Genomic DNA, 22,892 nt, shown 5'->3' with positions numbered 1-22,892 from the left:
AGTATGAGAGTGACAAACTGGGGGTCACCAAACAGTCTGAGGAAGATACATAGGAGGCGGGAGGCTGGTGGGGCAACCAGTGAGCCCTACTTAGTGCCTCAGTGTCTGTAGGACCTAATTCAAAAAAGCTACATGGTGCCATATGGTTCAGACAAATCTGAGTTTGACTACTTCCTGGCTGTATGACTTTGTACTAGCAGTCACTTTGCTGCTGAGGACCTCAGTCTCTTCTAAAAAACAGAGATCATGGCACCTGCCTTCCAAGATTGCTGTGGAAATTAGTTAAAATAGTGTAAGTGAGAGCACCCAGACCAGTATCTAGATGTTGTTCCATAAATGTACATTTAGTGCCATGTCTCTCTGTAAAAAATCTGCTATCTAGAAAAGATCTGATAAAAGCTAATTTATAACGATAAAATTCAAGAGTGCTTGAATACTGGGGGGAAAAAAAAGAAATGTCACTGGTTACCTTTAGAGAATTTGAAGGAACCAACTCATTTTTCTGAAAACTGCTAAATAAAGAGAGAATCAAACCAAGCATTAAATTTGCCTTTCTTAAATGTACTACACTTCAGTGTAACAAAATTGTTGACATGAGATTATTCTGAAAACTGGTAGCTATTAAGAAACAAGCATCAACCTGCTTTCCTTTACAAACATGCCTCAAGGTAACCAATTAGCTAACAAATGAAAAGGGATGATAACACATCCCTTTGTGTTACTGTTTTGCAAACCATAATCAGATCACGGATCTAGGCAGTGATCATCCATAGCTGTTAACATTACAAAAAGAAGCACAGGAACACTATGTAGCTTCTGATGTAAGAATATACCACCACATATGAAGTATTCTTGCCAAAAAATTGAGCCTGAATCAGATCAAGCCTTTATATCTAATCAGCAGTTTACAGAAAATAAAAGGAGACAAAGGAATTGTTAAATGTCACCATAGGAATGCAATCAGCAGAGTCCTGAATGTGGGAAATTTCTATGGGACAAAATTCTCAGTTTCTTCACTAAAACAAAACAAGAAATAGTGGGGTGTGGGGGGGGGGGGCGTGCTATGTAGATTAAAACAGATTTCAGAGACTATCCACAAAATGTAATGCGTGGCTTTGTTTAACATTCCAATTCAAAAAAACCAACAATAAAAAAAAATAAAAAATAAATGAGACAACCAGGTAAATGTACACACTGAATTGATGACATTAAGAAATAATTATTAATGTTCCAAGCCTGATAATAGTATAGATATGTTTTTCAAAAGACTGCTTCCTGGCTCTTTCGCTGCCAGGGGCCCAGGTTCAACCCCTGGTCAGGGAATTAAGATTCCGCAAGCCACATGGCATGGCCAAAAAAAAATAAATAAAAAACAAACAAAAATAAAATAAAAAGACTCCTTATCTTTTAGGGATACACACAGAAATATTTATGTTTGAAATGACATGCCTGAGATTAGCTTCAAGAGAATCAAAGAGTTTGCTTGTATGAGGCCTTGTGGTTTATTCCCTGGCATCACCGCTAAACAAGAAACAACAAAAAGAGTCAAAGAGGCCAAGAAAGAGCATAGGTGAAACCAGTAGGAATAGGTGGCTGGTTGTTGAAGCTGTGTGATGGATATATGAGGATTCATTGTACTGTGCTTTTTACTTTTGTGTACGTTTAACATTTTCCAGAATTACAATTTTTTTTAAATAAATAAATTTATTTATTTTTGGCTGCGTTGGGTCTTCGTTTCTGCGCGTGGGCTTTCTCTAGTTGCAGTGGGCAGGGGCTACTCTTTGTTGCGGTGCATGGGCTTCTCATTGCAGTGGCTTCTCTTGGTGTGGAGCACAGGCTCTAGGTGCACGGGCTTCAGTAGTTGTGGCATACGGGCTTCAGTAGTTGTGGCTTGTGGGCTCTAGAGCGCAGGCTCTGTAGTTGTGGCACACGGGCTTAGTTGCTCTGCAGCATGTGGGATCTTCCCAGACCAGGGCTCGAACCCGTGTCCCCTGCATTGGTAGGTGGATTCTTAACCACTAGCCCCACCAGGGAAGTCCTTGCAGGCGGATTCTTAACCACTGCGCCACCAGGGAAGCCCCAGAATTACAGTTTTAAAAACAAAACCATTTAAAAACATAAATAAGAGCTCTGTGGATCAGTGTCTATCCCAAAATCTGGTTTACAGAAGGAAATATCACAGTCTCTGGAACGCAGTGACCTTTTGACCTATTTGGTTATACATCTTTAAGGATTTACTGTACATCAGATCGCTTTGTACACTGATCTGAGAAAAATAGTTTCGAGGCTTAGAACTACCAAATTTATCCAATAGTACATGATTAAATCACAATAGCTTAACAAATTCTTCATTGGACACTGTGGTAAAACACATTCGTTTATACTGAGATTTACATGACTGAAGCAGATTTAAACATTATTCTCTCTTAACAATACCTGCCTTGAAGCCAATAGCCCTGAACTATTAGGCATTAACCGGCATCTTCTGACTGTCCCCTAATGTGAGATCATGTTGGCCCACCAGTTAACTCTGACCAGTAGTCCTGCAGCTTCATCTCTCCTAGACACATCCAGCCTCCCTTTGTCTTAAAGTGTCCCTCACATGGGTACTTCACTGTCCTACCCAGTGGTCTTTTACCAGCTAGGTTTTCCTAGATTCTAACTCAGGACCTCTTGAGGCCCATTTCAGTGTGATATATTTTTTATAGACAGGCAATCAGAGCTGTCAAAAATCAGAACTAGAGAAAGGGTCTCGATTTCCAAATAGGGCTGTCCTTAAACCTAATATGAGAAACAGACTGATGGACATATTTGGACATTTGTCTGTCCCTTACTTTACTAATATCAGGGTCACAATCATATGAACTGTTTGTCCTTCATGGTTATTATTAATTGGGCCCTTGTGATAAGGCATGCATTGCCCTTAGTATTTTATAAATGTTACACAATCAGTCTTCAGGGCTACCCTTTGAGGGTGACTATTTTCCCCACTGTCAGGAGATTGAGGTCAGGAAATTGAGACCTGCGGAGACTTACAGTTGGTAAGTGCAGAGGCGTATTTGAATATAGGTCTGTCGGCCTTAGAAGCCCACAGTCTTTCTACAATAGAATTCTGCCTCACTATCAACCAAAATGAACAAGTGGGAATCTAACCTCTTGTTAAATCTCTGTGAGGAAACTGGCCCACAACTGGCCTTGGTCACCTTTCTATTGCCTAATATACACTTAATAATGATAAATCTCTTTGCCTAAATAACAGCATTATAATCGTTTAATTTCCTGTTAGGAATCTGGAGGCATATAAAGGTCAAGGGACTTTTTCAAGCCTGTATGTTGAGTAAGAGAGAACTCTGCTGTTTTTTTCTCCCCTATATAATAAATACTTCAACTAGCAGATGAAATTTCAGTTATTCTGGATTCTGCCAAGAAAGCTAAGCCATTAATTTGGGTAAAGAATTCCAGGATCAGATACACTAAAAAGAAAAGTCTATTGTCTTCTAAAATCCCCAAATGGATTGCCCTGTAACCTTCTACATTTTAAGAATTAGCTATACAGAACAACCACCTAAGTTTCTGGGAAGGAGCCTGGGTATATGTATTTATTTTTTATTTTGTAATTTATTTAATTTTATTATACAAGTTAACACATATTAAATATGCAAAAGTTATTGAAATACAGAAAAGAATACAGAAAAGTAAAACCATAATTCTACCACCCAGAGAGGAACACTATTGACATTTTGTTATATATATCCTTCCAAAGAGTTTTCTATGCATATTACAATATATTCATATTTGCTTTTTAAATCAATATGGAATCATATTTTATACATTTTTAATTAATCATGGCTCTCTATGGGTATAGGTATTTTTAAACAAATTCCAAAGTGAAATTTAAGAACCACTGATCTTATGGAGTCAGAAATTGTATTAGTTATCTATTGCTTCCTAACAAATTACTCCAAAACATAGCAACTTAACATTTATTATCTCATAGTTTCTGTGCATGAAGAATCCATGTGTGGCTTAGCTGGATGTTTCTGGCTCAGGATCTCTCTCAAAGCTGCAATCAAGGTGTCAGTGGGGCTGCAATCATTTCCAGGCTCAAGTGGGAGAGAATCTTTTTCCAAGTTCACTCATACGGCTGTTAGCAGGATTCAGTTTCTTATAGGCTGATGTACAGATGGTCAGAGGCCTCCCTCAGTTTTTTGCCATGTGGACCTCTCCATAGGACAGTTCACATCATGGTGGATGGCTTCTCAGAGTGAATGAAGGAGAGACAGGGAGAGAGCAAGCAAGATGGAAGCTACAATCTTTTTGTAACCTAATCTTGGAAGTGACGTCCCATCTTTCTTGCTGTAGTCTGTTCATTAGAAGGGAGTCACTAGGTCCAATCCACCCTAGAGGAGAGGAAATTACACAAGAGCATGAATACCAGGCAGAGATCTTTGGGGGCCATATTAGAGGCTGCCTATCACAGGGATATAAACAAAGAATTAAAAAACAAGGCAGCAATATATGTGCACCAGGAGAGGTTAGATTCAATGATATCCCAGGAGCAACTAGTACACCCAATATCTAGATTTTGATTTCTAAATACCATTCCAGGACTCCTTGAAGAAATGGAGAAATGGCTGACTCTAATGCTGGGGCAAGAAAAGTACAAGATCAGCCTGGAGCCTCTTGTAGTTCAAGAAAAAAGATGATGATCAAAAAGCAAAAAAGGGGCTTCCCTGGTGGCGTGGTTGGGAGTCTGCCTGCCAAGGCAGGGGGATGCGGGTTCATGCCCCGGTCCGGGAGAATCCCACATGGCGCGGAGCGGCTGGGCCCGTGAGCCGTGGCCGCTGGGCCTGCGAGTCCGGAGCCTGTGCTCCGCGACGGGGGAGGCCACGGCAGTGGTAGGCCCGCGTACCGCAAAAAAAAAAAAAAAAAAAAGCAAAAAAGGAGGGACTTCCCTGGCGGTCCAGTGGTTAAGACTCCGTGCTCCCAATGCAGGAGCAGTTCGATTCCTGGTTGGGGAACTAAGATCCCACATGACACACAGCACAGCAATAAATAAATAAAAATAAATAAAATTTAAAAAAGCAAAAACGGCACATGAGCCAACCTAAGAGAGCTTCCAATGGTCAAGCTAGAACAATTTGAGCAACAAAATAAAAATCATATATAGAACATAAAATGAAGTATAAAATAAATATACATGCATATTTATAAACAAATTATTGAATACAAATAAATAAATGGGGGATGGGGAGAGAGATGAATCTTCTTTACAGAAGAATTCCAAATAATTTGTATAGATATTCTACTCCAGGGGGTGAAGCTTAATCTCTTACTGTCCTTCAGTGTGGGCTGGATTTAGTGACTTGCTTCCAGAGAATAGGGAAAGACGGGGAAAATGCCACTTTACAGTGGAGAAGCTAGCAAACACTACCATGGTCCAGGTGATTGGGGTTAACATCAGCAGTAATTAAGTCATCATGTACCCCTGATATGATGTGCTGAGAAGGGCATTCCACCCATATGGTATTTTTCCCAAAATTTATAATCCCAGTCTAATCATGAGAAAAAACACCTGACAAATTCAAATTGAGGAACACTATACAAAATACCTGACCAGACTCCTCAAGACTGTCGTGGTCACATCAAGGTTATGAAAAACAAGGAAAGACTGAGAAACTCTGACAGACCAGAGCAGTCTAAAAAGACATGATGACTAAATGCAGTGTGGCACCTCGGATTGAATTCTGGAACAGAAAAAGGATTAGTAAAAACTGAGTTAAGTCTGGAATTTGTGCCGGTGTTGGCTCCTTAGTTTTATAAATGTATTATGATAATGTAAGACGTTAGCATTAGGGGAAACTGGGTGAGGAGTACACAGGAACTTTTTGTACTCTTTGCAAACTTTTCTGTAAATCTAAAGTTATTCCAAAGTAAAGTTTATTAAAAACAAAAAGTAAAGCATCCTACTTATAATTTTTTTTTTTTTTTTGCGGTACGCGGGCCTCTCACTGTTGTGGCCTCTCGCGTTGCGGAACACAGGCTCCGGACGCGCAGGCTCCGGACGCGCAGGCTCAGCGGCCATGGCTCACGGGCCCAGCCGCTCCGCGGCATGTGGGATCTTCCCGGACCGGGGCACGAACCCGTGTCCCCTGCATCGGCAGGTGGACTCTCAACCAATGCACCACCAGGGAAGCCCCCTACTTATAATTTTAAAAGTGTGATGACTGGAAGATTTCCCCCTAGGTTAGCTTCTGGCTGAGCACATTTCAAACTCTCTTTCTCTTCCACCAGCTAAATACTTCTAGTGCTAGGTGCCACGGGACACATCCATTTGTGAGATGGAATAAAGCACGGCTAGGAGTATTCCTGGAAGCCATTCCAACACCGGGAGAGTCAGCAATAACTTAGGGAAGTGGCTCAAATTCACCTCAACTCTTTTTCCCTCACCCAGATTCCCCAAATGCCCACGGCCACTCCAGGGTACCTAGGATGAAGGGAAATGTGAAGGAAAGGAAATTGGAACGGAAAAAAGCCTTAACCAATCCCTGTTGAGGAGAGCTTTAAGACATCTTCCTTTTAAAAAGAGTCGAAAGCTACATGTGATAAGGTGAACTCGGTGCTAGGGGCCCACCTTGGGTCTTGGAAAGACCTGTTGCAAGCCCTGGGGCCCGGGCAGAAGCTTCATTAGCTTAGCAGAGCTCCACCCTGGGAAGATCTCAGGAGAAACAGGTGAACTTTGTCAGAAATGCCGCCATGCTTTGCCCCGCCCCTTTAGCTCAGGAGATGCTGCTCTTTCATCCCAGCCCAAGCATTAACTCCTTCCGGATGTGCTGAGAACCCGGGGCAGGCGTAGGCAGGTCTCCCAGGCCCCTCCATGTCTCCATTATAACATTTGGTTATATAAATTAAGTTTGTTGTTATCCTGTAGGCTCACTGAGGGCGTGGTTCAAAGCTTTTTAAAATCTTTGTACTGTCATAGTGGGCCCCAACAAGCCCTTGTTGAGTAAATGAATTAATGCTCTTGCTGAAGGAGGGAAGCCCTCGCCAGGGAGAGACTGGGGGTCCCAGGATAAGAACATCGGCGCTCCGCTGTCTGCAGACTGACCTCTGGGATCAATTACAATGGGAGGGTAAGAGATGCAGCTAATCAAGCCAATCAGCAACAGCCTCTTGAAAGGCCATACAGAAATAGGTTTCTCATTCTACCTGTGAATCTTTTATCAGTACTACACACGTTACCATGCTTAATATATTGTTAGCTATAAATGTAATAATCATATTTTCATGACAGAATGATTTGCAATCCAGAGTGTCCTAGGATATTCAGCTCTTAAAAACCATGTGTCCCAGCTATTAAACAGATGCTGGAACTGAAGACTCAGTAAAGTAAAATCGTCATCCATCAGGCACTTTGTACAACCCCACACCCTCACTCTCTCTAAAGACAAACACACCGGGGATACAAAGTCTGTAAAAGGCAGCAGAAGATAAGCCGGGTGAGCACAAGTCCCTACAGCGCGGGATGAAAAAGCTCCACACTGGTTAGCTTAACAAGGGCTTAAGATTCACAGCTTCTTTCAAGGTAATGCACACTTGCGGCTACATTCATCATGTGATTCTCCCTGCACGCCTAGATCTTCAGGTTTACAAGGCACTTCCCAGGGCAGGGAAGTGAAAACGAAAAGCAAAGTGCACGAGCAAGCGCACGCCCCAGCCGAGCCCAGCGCGTGCGCACACTGCGAAGGGCCTCTCCAGGCGCTTCCGGCGGTCGTCTAGCTTTCCGCTCCGGCTCTCAGTGCCCGCCTCAGGGCCGGAGGAAACCGCTGATTGGTCAGCCTGGTCCGGGCTCGGGGCGGAGATCGGGTGATTGGCAGCAACGCCCCGGGTCAGCCAAGCTGGAAGCCGGAGTTGTAAGGGGTGCGTGGCTGCCGCGCGGCTGAGGTAAAGTGGGGCTAGCGACTCTGGAAAGCGGTCGGCGTGGGGTCGAGGAGGGGCCCCCGGGCCAGACGGCGGTGGGAAACCCTGGTGACAGGGTAGGCGCTGAAGGAGCCGGGCTCGGGCTTGCGGGGAGGCCGGCGGGCTCCGCGGACCGGTTGGGTGTCTGCGCCGCTGCTGGAGGGAGGCGGAGAGGATCTGGGGCAGCCAGGGTGGCTGAGGACCCGGGTGGGGCTGGAGCTTAGGCGGAGCAGAGGGAATTTGGCCGACTTGCCCCGAAGGCTGGCACTCACCCACCCCGCAGCTGCGCCCCCCCGTCCCCGGGCTTCGGTCGGTCGTCCGGAGCCCGCAGTTGGCCCGCCGGCCGTCTGGAAGGCCCTTGGCTGCGGTTCCCGTGGGTGTTGCTCTTTCCCGGGACCGGCGGCCGGACTTGGCGGGCGCACCTCCCGGCCAGGCCTCGGGGATTCGGAGGGAGGAGCACGCCTACCGGGCGGCCGGGGAGATTCAACCAGCTTTCGCTGACCGGCGTTGCCGTTGACTTTCGGCCGCTCAGGACTTTCCCAATGTCTTCCTGACCAGGACCAGGATTTGCATTAAGCCCCAAGGGGAAAAAACAAAAATCGACCTTTGGACATTTAAAAACACATTTTTTTATGGAAATCTGCAAACTCTACAGAGGTCGAGAGAATAGTGTGAAGAACTCGGTGTACCCATCACTCAATTTAACCAATTCAACAAGTATCATTAAATGGCCAGGCTTGCTCCCTCTCCCCGGGTTATTTTGAAGTGTATCCCAGACATATCTTTTCACCTCTTTTACATATTTCTCATGATCAGTAATCATACTTTTCCAGTCATTTGCTTTCTAGAGAGGTTGAGTAAAGTGAGGCACACTTGAAGGCGTAGACAGCCTTAATTTAGTTTGCGCTGCAAGAATGTGGGCAGTTCTCTGACGGTGCAGTTTCATTACCTGGTGCTCAGCTTTTCAGAATCACTGAAAACAAAGGTTTTCAAATAATCTAGTTTTGTCTGTAGCTTTACTGCTTTTGAGTAGCATTATGTATTGATTATTAAAATCTTTTTTGTATTGATAATTTATATTTACCGAGGTTTTGATACGTATGAAGCACTGTGAAATTGTTTCCACCTATTCATTTAACTTTTACAACAGCTGTGTGAAGTAGGTATTATCCCATTTTACAGGTGAGGGGAAAAGAGGCTTAGAGAGGTTAAGCAATTTGCCTGTGATCACACTGATGTAAGGGGCAGGGGGCTGAAATTTAGGATGCTGACCCTGGTCACTGCAAAGTTCTTGCTCTTTTAATCATAATTGAATGTCCTAAGAATTGTGGAGTAAATTAACTGCTGTGGGAAATTCTGTTGAGCTACAAATCCATAATGGGGGGAGAAAAAAAAAACCCTGGGCATTTATGCGTACAGTAGTAAGCTAGGTACTTTTGTTTCTTTGAAACAATAAAAGGTTAATACAACTGAATTTAAAGTTATGAGCAAACTATATAAGTGTAGTTCAGTAAATAGAATTTAAAACATTTATTTTATAGAATATGTCCAGTTAAAGAGGAAGGGAAAAGGGAAAAAAAAAATATGTATCAATGAATAATCGCTACCTCTTTCGGCACTTAGCATATACTGGCAATGTATACTGGATACTTTAATCTGTATCCCTCATCTTTTCTATCTTATATTACTTCTTAGAGAGCATCTTCATCCAAGTAGTTTGAGAGGAGTAAGGTCTAGAAAGAGACAGCTGGGCTTGTTCGGAGGACAGCAGAGAAGACCTGTTAAACTGGAGTTTAGGATTCCTACTGTAGGGGACTAGTTCAAAAGTCTAGAAGTAAGGTTAGACTCACACATGGAGGAACTTGAGTGCCAAGTTGAAGGAGTTTGAATTTGAGCGAAGAAGTGACATGATCACAGTCTCATAAGATAGTGAGCTGGCCCTGTCAAAAATGGCTTCACCTGAGATGTGAAGCAATTAGTGAATTAACCTGGTGGAAATAGAAGTTGGTAACTGGTGAATGTATGGATATAAGGAAAGGAGTGGGGGAAAAAAAAAATACTCTGAAGGAGAGGAAGAGGGACTTCGCTGGCGGTCCAGTGGTTTAGACTCCGCACTCCCAGTGCAGGGTACAGGGGTTCCATCCCTGGTCGGGAACTAAGTTCGTACATGCCCAGTGGTGCAGACAAATTTAAAAAAAAAAGAGAGGGGAAGAGACAGCATGGCACAGTGGTGCAGCAGGTTCTGAAGTGCTGATAAACTTCAGTTTCTACCCCTTTGTTTTCTTGGGCAGTCTTGGTGATGAGTGTTATTACTATATAGCTGCTTTTTGAAACGTTAACTACTCAGCTGTTCATCTGTTCTTTTATGTTTATTTACTGTTGATACAACTTACACAGTTTAGATAAGCAACAAAAAGTGATACTGTAATCTCACCATGTAATGATACAGAAGTGCATAAATATAAAGAAGAAAAGGTAGAGAATTCCCTCACCAGGCCTCAGACACAAGCAGTGTTAAGCTTTGGTATCTTCAAATCTTTTCTTTTGTGTACATGTGTACATAAAATATCTATTTCACCACTATTTCTATGCTTTGTTTTATATTTTAAAAACAGAATCACATATGTGTTAGTCATTTAGATTTTTATCATGAAATCCTTTCATGTATAGCTTTTTGTTTTAATGGCCATAAACTTAGAATAAGTATGTTGAATATAACTATTTCCTTATTGATGGACATTTAGTTTGCCTCTAGAGTGTCTCTTTTACAACTGATACTTCAGTACCCTTACTAGCTTTTAAAAACTAAACATCTTTCTTGAAACTAACACAACATTGTAAATTAACTATACTTCAATTAAAAAAAATAAAAAGTATTGTTAAAATTTGAAAAAAAGTGAACACCTTTACTTATGAAGGTATAATTTACTGAATTTTTCCATAAGGGAATTTTTTAATACACGTAATATGTAAGGGACAGTAATTATTACACAACTTATCAAAATCACGTTTATAGTGAATTTTCATCAATTTGCTTGGCCCAAGGAAGCACTTTTAGTTAGTGAAAAATATTATTGACTTCCAAGTAGTGTGAGTATTTTTTTCTACTGATGTCCAGGACCACTTAAGATATTTGAGCAGTCTTTTCGAAAGATTGTTTTAAAATTGATGCCAGGATACTTAATTCATTTGCATGGGAATACTTAAAATAATACTTAAAGGAAATTCCTATCTCATTCACAGGAGGGTTATATGTCAGAGATCCTCACATGAAAATGGCACATCTTTAGTTCAAATGGAAATATAAAGCTACCTCTAACTTCTTTTATAGCATACGGAGAGAAAGTTAACTTCTAAAAATGTTACAGAAAATGTCCTTTAGAAGTTTAGTTTCATATCTATAGCCCATTAACTTGAAAGAATTTTCATCAAGTTTTAATTAGGTTATGTTCTTAGGTTTCTTATCTAAACAGCTTTTTCTTTTGTTTTTGAGAGATGTAGTACAGGTCATGAGATTTATTAATTTGTGGACTGAAAAAAGTTAAACTTATTATATGTCAGACTCTGTGCTAGGTACTGGGAATGTAGCAGTGTACTTAATTTGTATGAATGGTATAGAATATTAATTCAGAATATTGCCAGTAAATTGTACCCATAGGTTGAGCACTATGTCATTGTTTTATAGTGTGGTAAGTGTTCTGACTTAAAGTCTCAGCCCAGACTGACTTGAAGTATAGCAGTGGTCACTAGACTTGAATTTCAAGTTTAATTTCCAGAAAGGGTAGGGCTTTGACAACTTTTTTTTTTTTTTTTTTTTTTTGCGGTTCGCGAGCCTCTCACCGTTGTGGCCTCTCCCGCTGTGGAGCAGAGGCTCCGGACGCGCAGGCTCAGCGGCCATGGCTCACGGGCCCAGCGGCTCCACGGCATGTGGGATCTTCCCGGACCGGGGCACGAACCGTGTCCCCTGCATCGGCAGGCGGACTCTCAACCACTGCGCCACCAGGGAAGCCCTGACAACTTTTTATTATAAGTAAGAATTAAAAAAAAAAAAAATCAAAAGTAACATTCATCTACTGTCCCCACATCCTAAAAGAAATAGCATTTTAATACTAAAAACATAAGAAGGACACATTCTCAAAATAAAGGACAGAAACTTTTTTTTTTTTAACATCTTTATTGGGGTATAATTGCTTTACAATAGTGTGTTAGTTTCTGCTTTATAACAAAGTGAATCAGTTATACATATACATATGTTTCCATATCTCTTCCCTCTTGCGTCTCCCTCCTTCCCACCCTCCCTATCCCACCCCTCCAGGCGGTCACAAAGCACCGAGCTGATCTCCCTGTGCTATGTGGCTGCTTCCCACTAGCTATCTACCTTATGTTTGGTAGTGTATATAAGTCCATGCCTCTCTCTCGCTTTGTCACAGCTCACCCTTCCCCCTCCCCATGTCCTCAAGTCCGTTCTCTAGTAGGTCTGTGTCTTCATTCCTGTCTTACTCCTAGGTTCTTAATGACATTTTTTTTCTTAAATTCCATAATATGTGTTAGCATACGGTATTTGTCTTTCTCTTTCTGACTTACTTCACTCTGTATGACAGACTCTAGGTCTATCCACCTCATTACAAATAGCTCAATTTCGTTTCTTTTTATGGCTGAGTAATATTCTATTGTATATATGTGCCACATCTTTATCCATTCATCCGATGATGGGCACTTAGGTTGTTTCCATCTCTGGGCTATTGTAAATAGAGCTGCAATGAACATTTTGGTACATGGCTCTTTTTGAATTATGGTTTTCTCAGGGTATATGCCCAGTAGTGGGATTGCTGGGTCAAGGACAGTAACTTTAAATTGAATAAGTTTTTATTTTTTACTTCATGGTCCTTATTTTTCTTTTGCATCATTGTTTGCAGCCAGAATGTAGACTGTTGTTTGGGATGCACTAATATGGTTTACCTGATCTCTTAGTTTTCTGAGAACAGGAAACCTTATTCCAGTAATTTAGCCAACCAAATAACTAAGAATGTTCTATTAATCTTTTTAGACTCCTCGGACCCCAGAATGAAATGGTCACACTCTTCTGTTACATTGTAAAGATAATTAAATGGCCATTTCCTTGAGTAGTTCCAAAAGACCTTATAAAAATAAGCCCCATGTACTGTTGTAGCTTTTAAAGTTTTTGGAATTTTAAGTTTAATGACAACTTTGGTATCACTGCTAACAGGTTTATTGTGAAATTATTGCTAATAACTTTTTTTATTATAAGTATCTCAAAAACATACACTGCGTTAGTTGAAACAATATTTTGTTGTTTTATCTTTGATTTTATTGCTCTATACTTTAATTGGTCTACCTGCACACACATAGTTTCATAGTATTTGTGGCGGGAAAAGAAAGTCTGTTTTCACAGTTTATCTGTTTCTCCTTTACTCTTGGTTTTCTCTTCTACTGCCTTGCCAGCTACCCCACCACGCTACTTCTGCACGATATTTCTGTATGTCTGGTCTACGCTAGAGTAGGCTCGACTATAAGCCTATACCGTCATCATATAATCCTAGAAGTTAAATTTTACAAACACACACACATATACATACATAAAGAACCTAGAAAACAAAGTGCAGCCTGATTCTTAGCTATCTTTTTTTTTTTTGCGGTACGTGGGCCTCTCACTGTTGTGGCCTCTCCCATCGCGGAGCACAGGCTCCAGACGCGTAGGCTCAGAGGCCGTGGCTCACGGGCCCAGCCGCTCTGTGGCATGTGGGATCCTCCGGGACAGGGGCACGAACCCGTGTCCCCTGCATTGGCAGGCGGACTCTCAACTGCTGCGCCACCAGGGATAGCTATCTTTTTTTTAAACCTGTTTTCTTGTGAAGTATAACGCACACAAAGTGTAACACAGAAAGATGCACAGACATAAATATACAGCTCAATAAATGATCACAAAGCAAATATCCATGCAGAGACCACCCAGTTTAAGAAATAGAAAGTTGTCTGCCCTCCAGAAAGCCCCTTTATACTCCCTTCCAACTCTTAGCCACCCCATCCAAAGGTAACCACCATTGTAATTTCTTACACTATAGGTTTGTTTTGCCTTTTATGATTTTCTTCGTGCCTTTAAGATCTATAGTGATGTCCCTTTTTTCATTCCTGATACTGGCAAAGTGCCTTTTCTCTCCTCAGTAAATCTCATTAGAGGTCAGTTCTTTTTATTAGTCTTTTCAAAGAACCAACTCTTGGCCTGGTTATACTTCTCTGCCTTAATAGTTCTCTGATGCTTTCAAATAGATGATTTTAAAAATATTGTCCCCTAGTTTACTTGTCCTCAGTGGGAGGAGGGTTTGTCTGAAATTACCTAGTTCACCTATAAATAGAAGTAAAATTCCTCTTAAGATATCTGTTTGAAATTGAGACAGTATAGAAAAGGCACTGGCTTGGGGCTTAGATGCCTTTCATTTAATATTCACATATTAACTGAGCAACTGTTATATCCTATATGTTGTGCTACATGCTGGGGTCACTGTGATGAATAAGATAGAGTCTTTGCACTTACGGTGATTGAAGTGCCGTGGAGGAGGTAAGCAGTTTAGGTACATTGTTTTAATACACTATGTAAGAGAATACATACAGGAGGGCCCTAATCCTGGTTGGTCAGGAAAACCCTCTTTATGACCAAATCATAAAAGACCTACTTTGGTAGTGAGAATGGATAGAAAGGGATAGCAAAATCAGGGGAGGGGGTGGTGCAAATAGTGTAGTTAATAGATTTTTACAATAGTATAGACTTAGAAGAGCAGTAAGGGCAATGGAAATGGAATCTGATATATTTAGGAGGCAAAATAGAACTTGATTGTAGAAAATGAAAGAGAAAGAAGGAATAACTGACTAGGTGTGCCATTTTCTGAGGTAGGGAACATGTAAGCAACAGATTTAGGAGGAAAGCTGAGGAGTTCAGTTTCAGATTTCTTTGGTTTAAAAGAAGATGGGAGAAACCAGAAGGCAGCATGTGATTGAATTTAACAGGGCAGAGGAAAGCATGTGATTGAATTTAACAGGGCAGAGGAAAGAGAATCCATGTAATACAGGATGGAGCTGATGTAATGAGACCTGTGGGTTGGGGGTGGGGGGGTATAATCCTGAGCACTTAGTTGGAAGGAGGGACAAGAGAGAATGGGGGACGGACTTAGAGGGACAGAATAGGTGTGGATGCAGAGATGCTGCTGTATGGCATGTGGCGTGGCAGGATGTTGAGGGATTTTCTGTCAGAAGACTTCTCTATTATTTAAAGTAGTAAGCTTGGTCATCTGCTGAGAAATGATGGAGCAAGGGTTAGAGAGATTTGGGTAGCATGGAGAATGCTTGAAATAGCTGCTCTGGAGAATGGAAGAGTGGGAAGAGCAGAAAATAAGATTTTCCTGAACGCTAGGCAGCAGTGAAGGCCCAGTTGAGACCAGAGGTCGTACATTTATAGCAACATCAAAATGTGAGATACAGTCTTTTTTCTACAGCCCAATTGTAGGAAGTGTAGGCTTGTGGACTCATCAGGTTCTGGCTTGTAGAATAAACAAAACAGTAGAAAAAGGAGTTGAAAATTCTAACAAAGCAGTAGTTCAAGTGATTTGGGGCTTCATGAGGTAGATGAAAGTGGGAAGGGATTGGTTAGGTTGACGGCAAGTGCAGAGGAGGAGACTGAAGGTCTCAGTATGGTCCAAGGAGTGTCTGAGTGAAAGCTGCAAGGTGACATTTGGTTTTTGTAACTTCGATATTTTTTTTCTTTTTTTTTTGGCTGCGCCAGGTCTTAGTTGTGGCATGTGGGCTTCTTAGTTGTGGCGGCATGTGGACTCTCAGTTGCAGCATGCATACGGGATCTAGTTCCCCTACCTGGGATCGGACCCGGGATCAAACCCGGGCCCCCTGCGTTGGGAGCCTGGAGTCTTACCCAGTTGACCACCAGGGAAGTCCCTAGATTTTGTTTTTAAATGCAAATTAAAACATGTATTTTTGTAGCATTGTCTAAACAGTACAAACCATCCCAAGAAAAATTTACTTCTACCCACTCTGGCCAGTTTTAATAGTTTGATGTATATCTTTTCATAAATGAAAAGGTTGAAGATTTTTTTTTTGTTTTACAGAAATGAAATCATACTTAGTATATTTCTCTTCCTGTAACATATATATACCATCAAGTCATTACATAGACTGTAACTCACTTTTAATAGATGCATAAAGTTTGTAATATGCATATACAGTAATTTATTTAACAGGTGTTTTATTGGTGAACATTTAAAGTTGATCCTAGTTTTGTGAGTAGAAAAAGCACTGCAGAAAATACCTTTATATATATTCTTTATGTATAATGCTTTTATTTCTGCAAAAGAAATTCCTGAAAGTTGCATAACTTGGTCAAAGGCTCTGTGTGTTTTTAAAACTTGTATTTGAAGCATAACTTACATTAAGAAAAGTATCTTGGTAAGCTTTCACAGAGCAAACACGTGCAAGTATCTGCGTATGTCAAGAAATAGAACACTGCCAGCACCCTCAGAAATCCCTCTCGGGCCTCCTGCCAGTCACGACCTCTGCCTCCAACAATTCAAAACAAAACAAAAAAGACTTAAGTTTAAATTAAAAAAAAAATTCATAATCTCTGATGAGATTGCTTTCACTTTTACCTGTTTTAGATCTTTATGTAAGTAGACTCAAACAGTGCTCTGTTGAATGCATCATCTCTGTGAATATTATAATCACCTAGCACCAGCAAGAATATATGTTTATTGGTGTACTAGTGCCAATGAGGCCAAAGTGCAGAATTCCATTTAGGAAAGGACTTGGAGTAGAGAAGAAGACTCGGTTGAAGTCATAGCTGAGCGATAGGGAATGATTCAAGTGTCCTTAAGTCAACCCTCATGAGGGACAGAGGGTGGTAAAGCAGTGCTTCCTAAGGAGAGCTTTTTTTTTTTTTTTTTAAGTGAAGGTATAATTTACATACAGCAAAATTCACTCCTTTTGGCAGACATTTCTTTGAACACAGAGTCATGTAACCACCACCACAATCGAGATATAAACTACTTCCATTTTTCCAAAACCTGCCTTGTGCTTTGCTGTAGTTAATAACCCTGGTGACCACTGCTCTGTTTTGTTGTCACTTTAGTTTTGCCTTTGAGGGAGGGTTTTTCAAAGAGCTTAGAGCAGTAATTGATTGGAAACAGCCCTGATATAAAGTAGGAGAGAATAAGCAAGCACAGGACCCTTTGAGAAGGCTTGGAAGCAGCATTCTAAAGGGACAGCCAAATTTCAGTTCAGCGCGGGAGGGGATGCTTACCTTCAAACAGGGTTCCAGAGAGCACAGTGGAGAAGTTTGGAGGAAAGGGTAACTGTAGGCGGCCACCGACTATGTGACCTCTCCTCTGTGTTTACTGTTTATCGGTAACAAGAACCATTCCCCTTATTGAAATTTCCTTTTTTTTTTTTTTTTTTTTTTTTTGGTGACAACACCTCTCTCATTTTTCTGTTACGTCTTTGATCATTTTTTTCCCAGTGACTCTTGTTTTCTCTGCTTGATGCGCAAGTATTTCTTGAGGCTTCTATTCGGGCTTCATTTCTTACTCTGAGTATGAGTTAGCCCATTCACTCTTAGGTTGCATCTCCTTTTTCTAAGCCAGTGCTTCCTAATCTTTATCTCTGGCACAGACTCCTTCCTGGCAAGAATAATTTTTTTTTTTTCTGGCAAGAATAATTTTTAAAAATAGTTAAAAAAAAACCCACAAAACTATCTGCTTAAAAAACGAGGAAAAGGGACTTCCCTGGCGGTCCACTGGTTAAGACTTCGCCTTCCAATGCAGGGGATGCGGTTTCCATCCCTGCTCGGGGAGCTAATATCCCACATGCCTCAAGGCCAAAAAACCAAAACATAGAACAGAAGCGGTATTGTAACAAATTCATTAAAGACTTTAAAACTGGTCTACATCAAAAGAAATCTTAAAAAAAAAAAAAAGCGAGCGAAAGACACTTCTTAATGGAAGGTATCAAGATGCCCCCAAAACCTGTGGAAAAGCTACTAAAACTGCTAAAATTAAAAAGACTGACAATACCAAGTATTGACCGTTGACAATACCAAGGATTATAGAACAACTAGAGCTCTTGTATATACCTGCTTGCGGGAGTGTAATTGGTACAACCACTTCAGAAAAATGTTAGTTTCTACAGATTTTTCAAAGATTTAGCTATATCTCTATCTCTGTATAATCTGATGATCTAGCAGTTTTACTTCTGGGTATAGACTCAAGAGAAATTAGTTCTTTTTTCATTTTTGCCTGTGCCGCACAGCATGTGGGATCTTAGTTCCCAGACCAGGGACGGAACCCACGCCCCCTGCAGTGGAAGCGTGGAGTCTTAACCACTGGACCACCGGGGAAGTCCCAAGAGCAATTAGTTCTTCTTTTTAAAATTAATTAATTAATTTTTGGCTGTGTTGGGTCTTCGTTGCTGTGCGTGGACTTTCTCTAGTTGTGGCGAGCGGGGGCTACTCTTCGTTGCGGTGCGTGGGCTTCTCATTGTGGTAGCTTCACTTGTTGCGGAGCACAGGCTCTAGGAGTGTGGGCTTCAGTAGTTGTGGCTCGTGGGCTCAGTAGTTGTGGCACACGGGCTTAGTTACTCCACTTGTGGGATCTTCCCGGACCAGGGCTCGAACCTGTGTCCCCTGCATTGGCAGGTGGATTCTTAACCAGTGCACCACCAGGGAAGTCCGAGAAATTAGTTCTTATGTGTACCTTGCTATGTTATGTGCACAAATTGTTTCAGCAACTTTATTTATAGTAGCTAAAAAATGGAAACAACCCAAATGTTCATGAACAGTAAGTTGGGTAATACAACACTGTAAATCAACTGTACTCCAATAAAGTAAAACAAAAAACAAACAAAAAAGCCCCCAGTAAACTGGGCAAGTAAATTGTGGTATAGTACCACAACAAAATACTGAACATCAGTGAAAAAGAACTGTGATTCACAAATTATGTGGATAAATGTCACAGACAATGTTGAATGACAGAAGTCAGACACAGAAGAGTACATGCAGCCTGCGAAAGTGATAGGCTATAAAAGTTAGAGTAGTAGTTAGGTAGGTGAGGCATGGATATCGACTGGGTAGAGGCCCAAGGGAGCTCTTGGGGTTCTTCAGATGTTTCACATCTTGATCTGGATGGAGGTTCCACAGGTTTATACATATATAAAAATTCATTAAGCTGGACATACTTAAAATTTGTGCACTTGCCTGTGTAAGTTATATCTCAATTTTTTTAAAAAGTGATAGGTTTAGGGCTTCCCTGGTGGCGCAGTGGTTGAGAGTCCGCCTGCTGATGCAGGGGACACGGGTTCGTGCCCTGGTCTGGGAAGATCCCACATGCCGCGGAGTGGCTGGGCCCGTGAGCCATGGCCGCTGAGCCTGCGCGTCCGGAGCCTGTGCTCCGCAACGGGAGAGGCCACAACAGTGAGAGGCCCGCGTACCGCAAAAAAAAAAAAAAAAAAAAGTGATAGGTTTTCCAATTACATAAAACCATCCTTTTTCTCTGACCAGTTTTTTGTCAGTCATCTCCAGCTTATTTTTGGCCCTTTGCACTTTTTATTACCGTTACCTCTCAAAATATTCATTCTTATAGGCAACTATAGATGTTGGTAATATTTAAATATATGTCTCACCAAAGTTCTAGCCCCGGCCATTTCTTAGTTATCAATAAATTATATGTTCCTGTCAGCGCTTAGAACTCTTTCATTGCATACTTTGATCTGTCCTTAGGGCTGGGCTCGTTCTAGTTCATGTTTCACCCAGCGTCTGGCGTATTTGTGACAACTTTATCCCCCCACCCCGCCCCAATTCTTTGTAATTCTTCATCAAGTTCTCCTCAAAGTGTAGACCACAAACGTTATTTCTGGTCCACAAAGGGGTAAGCCTATATCAGAATGTAAATCAAGTATATCACTAACTACAAGGGTCCGCAACCCCTGAGCCGCGGACCGGTACTGGTCCACGGCCTGTTCGGAACCGGGCCGCACGACAGGAGGCGAGCGAGCAGAGCCTCATCTGCTTCTCCCCGTCGCTCGCGTTACCGCCTGGACCATCGACCCCCCCCCCCGTCCATGGAAAAACTGTCTTCCACGAAACCGGTCCCTGGTGCCAGAAAGGTTGGGGACCCCTGACTAAGTACTGCTTTTTTTTTTTTTTTTTTTTTTAAGGCTTCCTTGACAAGGAAGCAGCACATTGATTTATAGTCTGGTGTAAACTTGTTGTGTTGGAGACCAACACTTCAGGTAAACTGGTTTATGTCATATGAGCTCATAATTCTATCAGATATACAGTATATTGATGGGGAGGTGAAGAGGGTGAGTGGCAGGGGTTATAGTGCCAGTGAGTGTGGTTTGTTGTTATTTTTGACCTTCTGGCCTCTGAATTCCTGTTTTATGTTTCTGGAATTCCTTTATGATTTTGGTGAGAGCCAGAATCGGCTTGTAACCGTAGCCAGGTAGGTTCGTCCAAGCAAATACCGCCAGTATGGACAGCAACTCAGGAGCCAGTGGGACAGGAAAGTGGGAACTGGTAGATTCTGTTCTGTCAGGGGTGGCAGTAGCAGTTGCAGTGATGTCTTCCAAGACCAGTTCTGCTGCAGTTTTGGATGTCTTTCCTGGCTGTGTAGCCTATAAGTTTCTTCTAAGATTGTTGTCTACTGGGTGTCTTTCCATAAATATATTTTCTACTTATGTCAGCCACAGTAGGTTTTTGTTGCTTCCAAGGTAGAACCCTGACTGGAAAAGAAATACTTAAAAAAATTTAAAAAATTGTACCATTAGTTTATTTAAAGGTGATCACAAGTAAATTTTTTTTCTTTTTTCTTTTTTAATTTGTTTTATTTATTTTGGCTGTGTCGGGTCTTAGTTGAAAATTTTTTTCCTTAAGTAAACTTATACATGCAAAGGTTTAAGATGTAGACTAAACTTACTTTGTGAGATGTGTTGTAGACAGTAAAGATTCTAAATAATAATTATTTCACTTTAGTATTTACATTTTAACATTTCAGTGTGCTTTATGGACCATGTGCTACTATGTATGCCTGAAGTACTTGAAATGCAAATTTGGAGAGACTTTGCCATCTAAATGCTTGGCTGGATTAAACGCCTAATTAGGATGGTTTTTCAACAGGTTGGAAGCATGCAATCGGTGAGTGCTTGAAATTCATTTTTAAAATCCAGACATTGAGAATTTTTTCTGAGAAAAATGAATCTTATGTATGGCCAACTTATGTAGTATTGAATTTGCTTACTATTTAAATCATGGAAGTGAATCTTTACCCAGCATCCTAAGTAAGGGATGGGTTGGTTACATCGAAAACTTAACCAATATTCATGTGACGGGTAAAAGCAATGCATTTGTTATTAGTGAGGAAGAGGCTTAAATGTATATAGAAATCATTGAATAAAATATGTTTGACTAATGCTTGACAACTCTGAATGTTGTAGAACTGTTAATATTGAATGCTCTTATAATGTGGTTTATCACACAGCTGTTTAAAAGGTAAGTCATGTCTCCTAAAATATAACTGTAGATACAAAGGAAAAAGTTAGTGTAATATTGTTATTCTGTGCCAAAGATGTTCGGATCTTGACATTTTTAAAAGTATTTTCTACTAATACATAATTTTTTTTTTCAGATCCAGTGTAAAGTTATTAGAGCAATACTTGTGCCAAGCATATTTTGTGGAATATTTGTTTCTCATTTTCACATTCAGTGTCATTGGTGACATGGAATTACGTTGTATTCATTAAAGATATAGGCAGGTTACATAATTTGAATATGGGTATACTTTTTAACGCACTACTTTTACTTTTTCGTTTTTATTTTGTGTCTCTTTGAATATAGCTAAGAGAAGGTTGAATGTTTTGTTGCCCCAGTCCCACAAAGTTCCATCTATTTTCTTTGGAGATAAAAAGCAAAGAACCAAATAACATTTACCCCGCCCGCCCCCGGTTTTTTTAAAGTTTTTTTTTTTTTTTTTTTTTGCGGTACGCGGGCCTCTCACTGTTGTGGCCTCTCCCATTGTGGAGCACAGGCTCCGGACGCGTAGGCTCAGCGGCCATGGCTTACGGGCCCAGCCGCTCCGCGGCATGTGGGATCCTCCTGGACCGGGACACGAACCCATGTCCCCTGCATCGGCAGGCGGACTCTCAGCCACTGTGCCACCAGGGAAGCCCCTAAAGATTATTTTTGATGCGGACCATTTTTAAAGTCTTTATTGAATTTGTTACAATACTGCTTCTATTTTATGTTTTGGTTTTTTGGCTGCGAGGCATGTGGGATCTTATCTCCCCGACTGGGGATCGAACCCGCACCCCTTGCATTGGAAGACAAAGTCTTAACCACTGGATTGCCAGAGAAGTCCCTACCCTTTTTAATATTTACATAATTTTGAGTATTATCTTTCGGATAAACAATAGGAAAATGGTTTGTAAAGTTAATACTTTCATCTTTTTCAGTTACATCTTCTCATGTTTTGAACTTCACTTAATGCAGTATACCACCTTTCTCAATTGCTACTTACCATCATTTGGCTACATAGGGTAGGTTAACATTTCAGTACTGACAGCAAAAGAATTTCTTTTCAGAAAGTCAGGAAGCTTTTGTTGCTAATGATTCCCCAAAAGTGAAACTTTACACTTATGATTCCTATTTATTTGCAATTTTAGTAAGAAGTATAGTTGAGTGGAAAGATTGTAGGTCTTGGATTCAAACAAACCTGGGTATGAAATTTATCTCTGCCAGTTATTTTCTTCATCTACAAATTACAGGTAGAAAGAACTACTCCTGCACAATGAACCTGTGGATTACACGGCAGTGTATGTAAAATACCTATCACAGTGGCCTGTATGTAGTGTAGGTACATTCAATGACG

The 22,892-nt window shown here is 41.1% G+C and overlaps 1 protein-coding gene across 6 annotated transcripts in view; it reads left to right on the top strand.

The window, feature by feature from the left end:
- Nucleotides 1-22,892, top strand: part of MTFR1 (mitochondrial fission regulator 1) — a 78,669-nt gene that overhangs the window by 4,420 nt on the left and 51,357 nt on the right. The window contains exons 1-2 of one of the 6 annotated variants that reach the window (XM_029222499.1): nucleotides 7,862-7,944; nucleotides 21,024-21,163. In XM_029222499.1, the coding sequence (XP_029078332.1) occupies nucleotides 21,101-21,163 (63 nt within the window). In that variant the 5' untranslated portion in view covers nucleotides 7,862-7,944; nucleotides 21,024-21,100. Of the gene's footprint in view, nucleotides 1-7,861; nucleotides 7,945-11,970; nucleotides 11,990-21,023; nucleotides 21,164-22,502; nucleotides 22,561-22,892 lie in introns of those variants that run through there. The other 5 variants (XM_029222503.1, XM_029222502.1, XM_029222501.1 and 2 more) reach the window with 5 other exon arrangements.

This window comes from Monodon monoceros, unplaced genomic scaffold, assembly GCF_005190385.1.
Source record: "Monodon monoceros isolate NGI ecotype Baffin Bay Population unplaced genomic scaffold, NGI_Narwhal_1 Super_Scaffold_14, whole genome shotgun sequence".
Classification (NCBI taxonomy): Eukaryota; Metazoa; Chordata; class Mammalia; order Artiodactyla; family Monodontidae; genus Monodon; species Monodon monoceros.
Note: the sequence above shows the minus strand (reverse complement) of the source record. Positions and strands in the feature narration are given on the sequence as shown.